The sequence below is a fragment of the Calypte anna genome, chromosome 15 (assembly GCF_003957555.1).
Source record: "Calypte anna isolate BGI_N300 chromosome 15, bCalAnn1_v1.p, whole genome shotgun sequence".
Taxonomy (NCBI): domain Eukaryota; kingdom Metazoa; phylum Chordata; class Aves; order Apodiformes; family Trochilidae; genus Calypte; species Calypte anna.
This window is the reverse complement of record NC_044261.1, coordinates 2709227-2722415: the sequence shown is the minus strand read 5'-3', so window position 1 is coordinate 2722415 and position 13189 is coordinate 2709227. Positions and strand designations below refer to the sequence as shown.

The 13189-nt window shown below is 43.5% G+C and overlaps 1 protein-coding gene across 3 annotated transcripts in view; it reads right to left on the bottom strand.

Annotated features, from left to right (window-relative positions):
* Positions 1 to 6374: 6374 nt before the first annotated feature.
* ATP2A2 (ATPase sarcoplasmic/endoplasmic reticulum Ca2+ transporting 2) overlaps positions 6375 to 13189 on the bottom strand; it is a 43981-nt gene continuing 37166 nt past the window's right edge. Inside the window, exons 20-21 of one of the 3 annotated variants that reach the window (XM_030460422.1) lie at positions 13023 to 13143; positions 6375 to 6523 (exon numbers count right to left, since the gene is read on the bottom strand). In XM_030460422.1, the coding sequence (XP_030316282.1) occupies positions 6390 to 6523; positions 13023 to 13143 (255 nt within the window). In that variant the 3' untranslated portion in view covers positions 6375 to 6389. Of the gene's footprint in view, positions 6524 to 6608; positions 13144 to 13189 lie in introns of those variants that run through there. The other 2 variants (XM_030460423.1, XM_008493519.2) reach the window with 2 other exon arrangements.

The following is a 13189-nucleotide window of genomic DNA, read 5'->3' as shown; positions in this document are numbered from 1 at the left end:
AATATCAAGTTACACTTGATATACTATAACCAAATATCACTTCAAAAGCAGATATAAAGCAGTGCAGTCTCCTGGGGTCTTAAATTTAGTGGCTTTAGGTGGGATTAAACTCAGCATAAAACTGATTTCAAACAAAAAGCCCTCAGGCAGGGCTTAAAGTAGAGTATTCTTGATAACATGGTCAGTGCTGTGGGTCAGTGACTGTAGCTTTATGTAGTACCCAGCACATCTCAAGTACTTTGCAGTTGATTTTGCTGTAGTTTTCTCATGGAAAAGATCCCATGTTAGCCCAAAAACTGATTCCCCTACCCATTACCTTCCTCTGCTCCTAGGGTGACCCTTTGAATCCTGGGAAGGGATGCCTGGACCTGCCTCCAAAACATTCCCACTCCTCTCCCATCTTTTTTTCTTTGTTCCTGCTTTTTTTGTTTGTTTGTTTGCTTTAAAATCCTTTTATCTGTTCACTTTGTAATCATACAAAAGGGTGGTTGGTTTAAGCACGCTGAGGAGGGGGCAAGAGCTGTAAAGCTGTTGTTGAAATGCTGGAGCTCTGGTCTTGGTGATAATGAACATGTTTGTGTCAGCCTAATAACCAGATTTGGGAGGGAGGAGAGAGTGAAGGGGCAGGAGGAATGCTGGGCTGGGGAGGGGGAGATTGGGGCTATGGCTGTGATTCCTGCTTCTGGCTCAGATAACATTTGGAAGCCAACCAAGAGGAGGCAGGGTGATGCCTAGGGCTAGATATTTGTGTGGAAAAAATAAAGTTTTTGGTGCAATTATAGCTCAGGGAAAAGTAAAATGTCCACGTGGGGACTTTCAATGTAACACTTTATATATGAAGTAAATCCCTTTGGTTGTCCCTGTCTATCACAACAACAAAATAGAATAATCTGTGTTTTCACCTCCTCTCTTGATCCTTGCACTTACTTTGTGAGCCTCGATGGCTGTGTAAGGGGGGTGTGGGATGTGCAAGGGAAGCCTCTGCTGCAGAGGGTCACTGCTGGGTGTTTACACTGGAAGAGCCTCCATGTCAAACAGCTTCCCCAGGGAGGCCACAGGAGATCAGATGCCTTTGGAGATCAGATTCCTTTTCCCCCTTTATCATCCCCATCAAAACACCGAGGCGTGCCAACAGAGGATCAAACAGGAGCACTGCAGGTCCTGACTTAGGAATTTTACAAGGGACTGAATTTTCTTCCTTTTTCTTCCTCTGGCTGTTGACAGACAGTGCCATTTCCTACAGGACAGCAGATGCCCAGCTGCCTGCCCTCTGGCATGTCCTGCTGCTGTGCGTTCAGCCGGCGCCTGGTGTGCCAGGGATTGCTGTCCTTGCACACCAAACATTTGCCTGTGGACATTTGCTATCTTTTTTTCTGGTTGTTTTTTTTTTCAGCTGTCTGCTGCGCATTGCAGAGTGCTGTGAGCCTTGTCTAGAGGACAAAGGAGAGGAAAAAAAACCCCCACGTCCTGAGATTTGGACTTGATCTAAATCCTTACATATTTACAGAGAACAAAAATTCCACTGAAGGTACCGGAGGGGCAGGCAGCAGCACCACACTCTGCTTGGCTAGGGGGGGGTTCAATGATTGGAGTTTTTGTTGTTCCTGCTTTTTTCCTTAATGTTTAATGTCTAATATATTGTGCTACTCCTTGATGTGCAGTCTGTTTTGATGAGTTGAAGCTGGTAACTTGGCTTCATCCTCTTGGAATGCTGAATAGTTCTCCAGGAAACAAGCACGACAACATCAGCAAAGCAGGAACAGCAATCTGTGGATTCTCCTTAGACTGGTTTGTGTAAAGTGCAGTCTGTATGGTTCCTGAGACAAATATTTGTCTGTTGGGAAGCCAGTAAAAAGCTGCAATCTGTGATTGAGGAGCTCTTTTCCTTATAAAATTTGACAGGGTCCTGGTTTGCCAGGGATGGAGTGGGAAGGTGACATGACATCAATTTCTGGTTTTCCTGCTGAGGTCCACAGTGAAGGTAAGACAGGGGCAGTGTTCATATGGATTGAACTGTCTCTGTTGATCTGGTAAGTCATTCCATGTGGCCTGGAATGCAGGGAATTAACACAGGGAATGTTTGGCTTTAGTCTAAAAAAAAAGCAGTAATTCTTGAATCAGTCCAGGTCATAGATGGCCTGGGCAGGACTGGATTCTGGCAGTGCTGCAGGCTGTTAGAAGAGGAAAAACAGGGTATGAAGACAGATTTTAACCTTTCCTCATCTTGCAGGGACAGCTTTTAATAGGTAGGAAAGGAGGTGGTGGCCCCAGCTGACCTTTTGGTGTCTGTTCTGTGGAGGATAATGTCACACTGAAACTTGGCCAATTTGATAAGGCTGGAAGTCAAGTGTTTGCTCCCCTTATGGAAATAGTGGGCTTGGAGAAGTCTGAAGGACCTTCCACCCAGTAATCCTGGAAATATTTGAGTTTTAACAAATGGGATTTAACTCTTCCTGTGCTGTACTTTGATTTCTGCTTTTGTTCCTGCTGCCTCTACTGCCCAAAAAAGGCTGATGAGGAAATGGATTGCTTTCATCTTCTTTTGTGCTCTGATTTACCATGCATGCTATAAATTTGGAGACTTTACACAGTGGAAGGAAGGGCATCCATCATCTGGCTTTAAATAGAGGTAGAGATGTCTGTGTGCTCCAGGATCAGCATCAACTTGGGAAAGGAATTCAGGACTTTAATTTTAGGTGCTTGACTTTTGCTGCAACACTTTTACTCACTCTGTCCTTCAATGCAGACAAAGGGACTGTGTGCCAGCCCCCCAGCAGTAGCCAGCCAAGGCAGCAGTAGCCTTTCTCTGGTTTAATTACAGGTGCTGATACAGATCTGGTGCTGTGCAGCTCACATGTTCATTCTTCAGGCTCACTGTGGCTCATCACAAACAGCTTTTTACTGTTTTATTGTGAAATGGGCTTGACACAATGCTGGGATGTGGGTAGAACAGTCAGTGGTGCTGCTTAGGGAGGTTCTGTAACTCTAGGAGGTGGAGGACTTGTTAAAGCAGGTTCTGGGTGCTTTGGAAACTTGGCTTTGGTTCCTGACAGGCCACCTGCAGCTTGTGTGCTTTGTCTGACGGAGTGGAGGGTGAGTCAATGCTGTAGCAATTTCCTTCTGGGTTTGATTTTTTTTTTTTTTTAAATCTTGGAGAGGCTTGGGAGGTGTGAGCAGGAGCAGTGTGGGGTTTGGAAAGCAGCTCATCCTGAGTCCATACTCTGGGGCTGAGGCTGAAATTTCCAGCACCTGACAGCTGGCTTGTGATGGCTGTGGCTTGGGTTCTTGTGCTATCAGTTCACTGAAGGTATAAAGCCCATCCATGGGATGTCCCCAGATATTGATTGTGCCCACAAACCAGCAGCTTAGATGTTAATAAAGGATTTGGTACCCATAACTTACAGTCAGAGGTGAACTGTGCCCACAGCAAAGCAGCTGCTGCAAAACTGGACTGGGATTGTGGGCTGCGACGTGGTGAGGTGATGAGTATTTGGCAGGAATCCCTGGAAAGCTGAAGAGCTCCACCATGAACTGTTGCTGGCATGGCAGAACAAAGTCAGCCCCTCTGTGGACAGTGAGGTTGTTCTTCCAGGAAGTGAAAGGCCAAACATCTGATGAGTTAAGGGGTGGTTGGACCTTTCCTGCCCCAGGCGAGGACCTAAACTGATGGTGTTCATTCGTGCTTAAGTCATGGTCAGAAGGGCAGTGACAGGAGAAACTTCTTTTAAATCCTGACTTCTCACTGCAGGTTCAAACCACTCAGTGTTGTGCAGCCACAGTGCTCTGGAGCTGTGTGATGTGGTTAAGAAGGTGTGAGCTGGTTGCAGCTGGATTGCTGTTGGGTGCTGATCTTATCTTCCCCAGCAATAAAGCCACATTTCTTGACTGCCTCTGTAGGAAAAACTGACTCTGCCCCCTGCATAAATAGCCAAGGGGTTTGTAGCAGCCTGGGTTTATCAAGTCTTGGGTATTTGTTGTTGTTTCTGAGCTTTATTTCAGTTAATTATGGTATCCTCTCTGCCTCAAGGAGAAGCTGAATGGGACACACCAGGTGGCTCCTGGAGGCTGACGATGGTTCAGGGTCACCAAGTCTGCAGGGACACGGGCAATGCCTCTGGGCTGAGGTATGAAGGGCAGCTCACACCCTGAGCTGAAAGCTCCCCACTCAGCTGCTTTCCTCAGAGTCCTGAAGCTATGTATCTAAAATTGGCCCCAAAAGCCCATTCTTTCCTTTGCCATGCCTGCAGAACCTGACTGGTGAGTTTTACCTCTTCGTGTTAGTGATGTCAACAAAGTCCTGTGTCTGGCTCACGTGTAAGCTGGCACTGCCCCAAAAGCACCAGGTCAAATGGCAGTGTTGAGGTGCTCCCATCACACTGCACATTCCTCACCAGCCACTCCAGGAAGGGGAATGGGATAACCCCTGTGGATAGCCCAGAGATTTGGTTCCCACTGTCTCTGTTAAGCAGGGGATAGGGACTTGACCTGATGAGGCAAACAGCCCGAGCCTCCTAACCTGACATCCCAAGGCTTTCCTGCACTTCCACGTGGTCAAATTGTTGGGATGAAATACTTTAGAGGACTCTCCCAGTGCTTGGAGCTCTGCAGAGGGTGGATTGTTGGTTTGTCTTCTACAGTTGTGTGGCATTTTCTTAGCTGAGATTGGAAAGAAAATTTACTATCTCTCTCCTTTCACACCCACCCTCCTGGAGATGGATGTGGGTTCTAAGTAATTCCCAAATTCACCTCAATGTAAAAACCAGGCTGTTTTCTGCCCTTTTTAGTTAGCTCGATGCAGCATGTCTATAATGCCTCATGGTGAGCTATGGGGAACTGTTTCCTGGCTCTGTGGCTGTCATGGGCTCAGCCCTGCAATGCTTTAGAGCAGGGGGTTGCAGTGAGAGGAGGAGGAGGATGAAGCTATTTATGTCAGCATCCCTCACACTCCTGGAGTATCTAGCTACCCACTGAGTGTCACATGTTCTTCAGCTGCCTGCAGTTCATTTGGGTGACTAATTAAAAGTTAATCTTACAGATCATAATTTAAGAAGAAAAACACATTGAAAAAGAAGTTAGGAGTTTGGTCCCAGTTTGCTCACCAGCGAGGTGCTGTCTGAAGGCTGAAACCATCCAGGAATCTAACTTGCTGGGACAGGGAGTTGCTTTCTGAATGATGACTTCATAGTGCCACTAATCCTTACATCTGGTACCAGTGCTGGTGAGGTGTTCCTGCAAGTTGAAAAAAGGGGCAGCAGAGCAGCCAGGCAGGAGGAGTAACTTCCACACAGATGTTCAGTGAGAAACTGAACTTCAGCTGCCTTTGGCTGAGAAATCAACCAGCCTTATTTTTCCTCTTTGCTTCCTAATTAAGCAAAGCAAGAGGTTATGACCAGGGAAGAGGTGCTCATGGGGCAGTTTCTTCCACTGTGTGCTGGACAAATGAGTTTAATTACTTAGCCCAGGTGTCTGTGTGAAGCATCACCAGGACATCTGCCACTACTCTGGGGTGTGCTGCCTGCAATGGCCCAGCTGGTGACAGAGCTGTTGGTGTCTACTGACAACAGGCTATAAATAAGAGGGGGGGGAAGAGCTGTGGCTGTAGATAACCACAGAGGCTCTGACAGCCTCAGCCCCGAGGTGAGGAGCAGAGCTCAGCTTGCTTGAGCCCTGCTACCATAGTAGGAAGCAGCTGTGAGCAGCCCAGCCCCATGTGTTAAGGCATCTGCTGCCATCCTACAGTTCTGCTGGGCAATGGAATCCAAGGCTCATCTTTTTAAAGCTCACACTGCTGTGTTTGAAGGGTCTCAGACATGTCACCTCATCTGGATAATGCTGTTTGCTAGCAGCGTGCTGGTATCTCAGGCTAGAGGTTAAGAGGCATTATATTTAATTTTGCAGAATCATTCTGGTTGGAAAAGACCTTTCAGATCATTGAGCCCAACCCTAACTTAACTCTTAACAACCATTAACTTAATACTGAGTCCAGTGCTAAGCCCTATTCCTAAGCATGGCACCTCCATGTCTTTTGAACACCTCCAGGGCTGGTGCCTCCACCACTTCTCTGAGCAGCCTGTTCTAGTGCCTGACCAACCACCCTTTCAGGAAAGAAGATTTTCCTCATCTCCAATCTCAACCTCCACTGGCAACACTTGAGACCATTTGCTCTTGTCCTATTGCTTGCTGCTAAGGAGAAGAGATTAATCCCCACCTCACCACAACCTCCTTTCAGGTAGTTGTATCCAGCACATTGCTAAAGTTAAGTATTTAGAGAGGCCCCTCCTCCTCTTAACTCCTAACAAAACTTTATTTAAGGGTTTTGGAGCAGAACATTATGGGACACTAGGAAAATGCAGCTTTTACCTTTAGAGTGCTTTAGTCTTGCCTAATGCTTAACACCAATGCCTGTGCTGTGAGCCTGGGCAGGAGCTGTGTGGATGCAGGGTGGTTGCTGGCAGAGATGCTCCCAGTAAGGTTAATCCTGGGCTGTGCCTTGTAGCAAACAGTTGGTTTATCTTCCTTTTGCCTACAGAAGGGAGAAAAGACTTAGCAGCTTATTTGAAGGCTGGGGCAGTTTAGAAAGTAGAAAAGGACAAAATAATAAAGATGTCGTTGGGAAAGAAATGTTTATTTTAAGTTTCTCAGAGGGATTTTACAAACAATGGAGCATTTAAAAAAAAAAACCAACCAAAACCTCGAGTGATCAAAGTACTTGACAGTGTCCCTTAAACACACACACACACAAAAGCCCCTGGAGAGAGGAAATCACAGCAGTGAGGAGGTCAATACTGCTGGAGGAGCAGCTGGCATCTGCATAGTTCTAGGAAGAAAGATTGCAGTGGTGTTGGTGCTAACAAGTGTCATCCTGGATTAATGTAAGAGAGTGCTGAAGTATGTATGCATGTACCTGCAGCAAACAAAGTGCATAAAATAACACACAGAGTATGTATTGTAGAATAAATTTATTTACCTGATACAAATGAAACTAGGTGTGATGCTTCTTACTGTCAGCATGTAAATAGACAATTGATCTTATTTACAATTTCTAAAGGTCACACATGCAGTTGTGGTAACTGGCTAAGTAATTTGTTGCTTTTTAGATAAATGCATCACAATATTTTGTATTGCACCAACATCTGTCTTACTGCCTTAAATTTAAATAAGTTACATTACAGTGCAAAAGAGGTCGATTTGCACACATGATAAAAAAAATCCAAAGTTATGAACTGGAGGCTTATGGTTTAACATTCATCTGTAATCTTTCCAATGAGTTTTATAAATAGGATAGCATTGTACATAAGCTGTTATAGAGTAGTATGTCTGGATGATACAATACAGAGAAAAAATCTGTCAACAACCAAAGGCATGCATTAGTTTTGATATTGTACATTGTAGAAACTGACATTTTACAGACAGAAATATGGAAAATTGGCTGACAGCTCCGTAACTCTTGTTCAAGGATAAATAAACTCTTCTCCATGCAGCACAGAAACCAAACTTCTCTGGAGAGAGTTTCCAATAGGGTAAGCTATATTGCACGTCTGTACGTCTGGATAATGAAGTCCTAATGGTACCACACATTTTTCTTCCACAGAGAACACAATGAGTTTTGTTTTAGGGAAAGCAAAGAATCTTTACACATGATACATGCAGAAGTTTTGGTAGATGTGTTGCTAAAAAACACATGCACTCAACAAAACAACCTTACATTTCTGCAAAATTGTTTAGGAAGCGATTACTCCAGTATTGCTGAAAAGGAAAGAAAGAAAAGGCATCAGTTAATGAAAGGAGGAATGCTGAGTATCATTATACAAGCAAGACTAAGATCAACAGTGACAGGAGAAAGAATGTTCAGTTTGATAACTGGCTGCTCTGGCCTGGAAGGGACACTCTCAGGTTACTTTAAGACTAAAACCCTTTGGATTGGGGCTCAGCTCTGGGTGCAGCAGAGCTCCCTTTAGCACCAGCCCCACAGAGGATTGCAGTGAAAGAATTCAGATGTGTTCAGACAGCTTTTGCCTTGCTCTGCCTGACTCGTGGCAGCAGGCAAGCCTCACTGATTTGTCATTTTCACCTCAAAGCTCCACACTATGAACTCTGAGCTCAGGTTTTGAAGCACTTTAAGGGTGTTTTTCTAATCAAGGCATTATGGTGCAAGCTTGGCCCCCAAGTAACCTAACAATGTCCCTCCTCCAAGTTATGCAGCTTATTCTGGGAAGCAGGAGGGAAGCTTTGAAGAGGTTTTTTTAACTACACAGATTAATGTGTAGGCAAAGGGTAGAGTACAATGTAATAAATCTACTACTGTACTTTACCCTTAACATACAGCATAAAGTCAGCCTTGCATCTAGGAGAGAAGAGTCCCTAGAACTTGAGGGTGGCTCTTCAAAACACTGCTTCAATGCTACAAAATTTAGGCTCTCCTGCTAAGATTTGAAAATGCATATTAATGTAATTAAGGATGTAATTAGCAGAGATTAGGGAAACAGTTAATGGTTAGAAGTGCAAAAAAGTAAACAAGACAGGTGCAAGAGACAGACAGCTTTGTATCAGTTTTACCTCCCTTCATCTCAGCAAATTCAACCATCTTTAGGCTGTTTACCATGTATATTCTGGGCATCAGCTGTGTTGTTGGAACAGTGACAGGGGACTGCTGTACTGCATTTTATCATCAGATTAAAAACTCATTTTCTTACCATTAGCCTTCTCCAAAACAGTCTCCCTACAAACACAAGCTTCATAGAGTTTTTTGACAGACCAATGTATTTTTTCTGCAGCCTTTTTCAGACTTATTTGCAATAGTGTTTTGGGAAACCAAGTATGAACTATTTTTATTGCTCAGATGCCAGTATAAAGGAGCAGCTCACTGTGTAGCTCACAAACAGCACTTTGAATCACTCACATTTGAAAGCAGAGAGGGCCCAAGGCACTGTGAAGATAAAAGCCCCTGCCTAAATATCTGATGTACAGCTGCATCTGTCTGATCATGTTCTTTAATGATATGGACTAGAGAACACTGAATTCACCCCACTGGTTTCCTTCCTGGTGTTCCTACAGTTAGGTGGGATCAATCCCCTGGTCTTACACACCTCCCACACTAGAAAATAAGTAGCAGTATGTGAGGACACTAAGGAATCCAGAAAACAGCAGAGATGAAGAAGCTAAGTGAAATGAGAACAAAAGGAAATAAAAAGTATAAAATTATTTCTTAAAAATGGGACACGAAGCCTGAGTAACTTTGAGCTATTTCTCTTAAGTGCTTCCATTTACCTATTTCCAGGGCTAACACCTTAGAAGAAGAGTTACTTATTTCTGTCCCTAGATGACCCTAGTGCAGCGAGCAGGTTGGAGAGGAAATTTATAGGGAACAAAAAAAATAAGCAAGAATTTCAACTTTGGCAAGTTTATTCTAAACTGAGAAGTCCTCTCTCCTGGGTCTCCCTGGATGAAAGGGCTGAGAGCTGAAGAATGGCAGGATCTATACAATTAAGGGTAATAGTTTCAGTTAATGTGTTTCCTTGCAGTGCATTCTGACCTTGCACTGGATTTCTACAGTTCCATCAGCTGCCTTGTGCTATTCTAACACCAGGAGCACACCTGAGCAACCTCCCCCAGCTGACTCAGCTGGAGAAGGGTTAAGATCAGACCCACAGCATTCCAGCTCCCAGATCATAAGGAACCTTGAAGAGAACAGGGACTGAAGGGCAGGGTGCCTCACTGCCTGGGAGGAACCTCATAGATCTTAACATTGTTATTTACCATGCAGTGGCAACACTGGGAAAACAGAAGTACTGAAAGTACAGCCACAGCTGCCATTGAACCTGACTAAAGGTGATGATTATAGGGGCCCTATTGCTCTATTTCTATAGGAAAATTTTGGACAGAAAGACTGGGAGAAATAAGGGAATCATTAAGAGAAAAATTAAGATTTCTTGGGCTGTTAAGGAGCACCTTACAAAACCTGACTGCCCCTGTGACCTCAAGAACCAGTAGGGATGAATGCCACTCCATTTACCCACCAGTCATCCAGCTTTCAAAGGCAAACTCCAAGGGTCACAAGGCCCTAAAAATGTAAGTGCCCCGAGACATCTGATATGAACGAGCTCTTGGATGTCGGTACTGAAATCCATGACACAAGCAGAGAGATTCATCTTCAACAGAGACCCAACAAAGAACTTGTTGAAGACTGAATTCCACTTATTGACAGCCATTTTTCCCTTCATCTTAGAGACAGGGAAAAGGGAGTCTAGAGCAGGATTGTTTGGCAGAATAGACAGGAATAGGGGTGTACAAGAAGCAGAGTCATTCATGGTGACAGTCAGATACATGGCCTAAAAAAAGCCCACCAACATGGTGCTCCAGAGGGTCACTCTGAATTCCAAGATTCCATGGAAAAAGTTTATCCATTATGTTGGGAGCACACAGAACTCACTCACTAGTACCAGTTTCCAGCAAGAACCACCCTTGTACACATTTCAATCTCAAGGAATCCTAAATCACAACCTATTCAGTCCTGTTGCAAGAAATAGGGACAAGTCTTTGCTCATTTATTATCACTACAGCAAATGGCTGGTGCTGGCCATTGCTTCTGTGGGATGCAAAACCTCAGGTTGGCAAAGACAAGTTCTCCCACACTAAAGAGGGCATTCACTGGGATTTAAATGCTTACAGTTCAGCAACACACCTACTCCATCATCAGGTCCAGCTCTCACACCTGAGTCACTTCAGCATCCACTTAAACAAGTCCAAGTCTACATAAACAGTGAGGATTCACAATGCAGTGAAATTTCAGATAGGGTCTGGGAATTTTGAGGTTAGCATCTACATTTCAAAGCTTGAAACCTAAAGATTTATGTGTGCTCACTGGATTCCAGCTGGCACCAACAGAACATGGCTTTCAACTATCACTTAACTCTATGAGGAGTCAGAAAGCTGTTTGAATTTGGTTACTGAGCCAGAAGATAACACAGCACCTGCTACTCTACAAAGACAAAATGACCCTAGTAAAATTTCCACAGACTATCCTGTGAAGCTGAGACTGTTCTTTTGTCTTTTCATGTGACCACTCTACAAAGTGTTGCCACTCACTGGAAATCATCAGCTGCTTTTGCAAGGAGTAGCACTTTGCCTGCACTTTGAGCACTGCAGATACCAGAGACAAAGGAAGGGGGGTCAGCTCTGAGGGACATCCCCTGTTTCAGAGCAGGAAAAAGCCTGGGAGCAAACCAGCACCTGAAAAGTACCAGAATGTTTTGGACACTAAACATGTGAACAGCTGTCACTGTCTTAAGTTACAGATTTGTCCAATTTTATCTCAAACTTAAGACCAAAAGCTGTAAGATCTCGGGGCACTAAGGCTCCTGGGTGCTATAAAACAAGACCTAAAAGACACTAAACCAAAAGCAAGTGCTTTGCCTTTGGAATCAGTAATTTGAGCTTCAGGCCACAAAACAAAGTCTAAAGTGGTGATAATAATGTAGCACAGCAGAGTTTGACAAAACACAGCATGGGAATGAAGAAAATTACTATTTATTCTTCAACATGTATACAGCATATGCTATTTTACAGCAAGTCACCACTGGCATGGTGAAATGGAAAAGAAATACTCACTTTAGTCGATGAAAGTTGGAAGGCATTGGAGAAAAACACCACAGTTAGGACTGTTAATGACTTACACGTTGTTGATACAGGACTGAATCTGAAAACATGCTTTAACATTTACCGTAATAATGAAGGTGGTTAGTGCCACATCAAAATAAAAATAGTTCTATACAATATGTTCAATTTGGTCATGTGCTATTTACAGATTTTACAAAAAACACACACGAGCTTGTTACTTCAAGTCAGGCTAACAGGCCAGCAGAGTAACTCCATGGATACAACTGATTATTAGTGCCCTAAGTGTAGGAAATCTAATTTCTAGCTATGCAGTGCAAGTTATTTTTCCAGGTCTCATGACAAGTTTTGATCTTAAAGGGGGGTAAAAAAAGACAAAGGAAGGATCTGATGTGTGTAATAAGGTATTAAACCCCAATTTAAACCATCTTTTGGAATTAAACCAGATTGTGTTTGTAAAAAAGGCTTGGGTTAGGATTTAAGTAGACAGAAGTAGCCCTCCCTAGCCCTGCATAATGGGCAACACTGGCAAAATAAGGTCCGTTACAATAAAATACAATAGACAAATAAATAATCTTTAAAAAAACCCCTATGTGTGTTCAGAATATGGAAGAACCCCAGCAGGCTGCACCTGGAATGGCATTTTCTGCACGAGCAAGATTAGGCATACCTCATACAGAAAGTGGTGTAAACAAGGACAGTCAAGAACCAAGAGTGAGGGAACAGGAAGAGGGGAAACAGAAGAAATCCTGACTGAGGTAGCAGTACTCTCTACCAGTGCAGAAAGTTCTGCTTATGGATAAAACCTGACTTTATGACAAATTAAGTTTGGATGATCATGCAGAAGACAAACAGTTACATGCTTTTTTAGTTTTAGACAACACACATTCATTCCCTAAAATCTGCTGCCAATTTAGTTTGATAGTGTCCGCTGGCTCAAAAAAAATTGACTTTTTTTACACGATGAATATTGAACAGAACACTGTACATGCTTTTCATCTACAAAAAAATATTTGCATAAAATAGTGTTAGTTCTCTGTACATGTCAATGGACACTTTAACTGTGTATAAAAGAGGAATATATTGCCCCCACTTAAGTCAGAAAAAAGCAAAAAACCAAAATCTAGATTATGAAACCTCCATCACCGGCAAATATGTTCATGTGAAAATTCAGCAGAAATAGACAGTTGCTCTAAACAATAAAAAAATTAAGTTAAACTTTGTTTTCTTTGAATGTAAAACTCGTCACCATGTCAGTCAAGACCAGAACATATCACTAAAGTTAGTGTCTGTGCTGTAAAGCCAGATAACCAAGGGCATAGTCATCAACACAAACGGCCAGGAAACTCCTTCGGTGCATGCTGACAAAGTACAGGGTTTGCTGGCAGGCTGCACACTATCATCTTTACCAGGTTCCAGGTAGTTACGGGCCACATATTTAAGTGTTTCATCCAGGAGAATGACAGGAAGGGAGATTTTCAACACCATCAGCCACTGCGTCACGTTCAAAGGTGTGATCTGGAAGATAATCTGAAAGAAAAGCCAACTGTTACCTCCTCTCCTCCTCCTGCGTCCC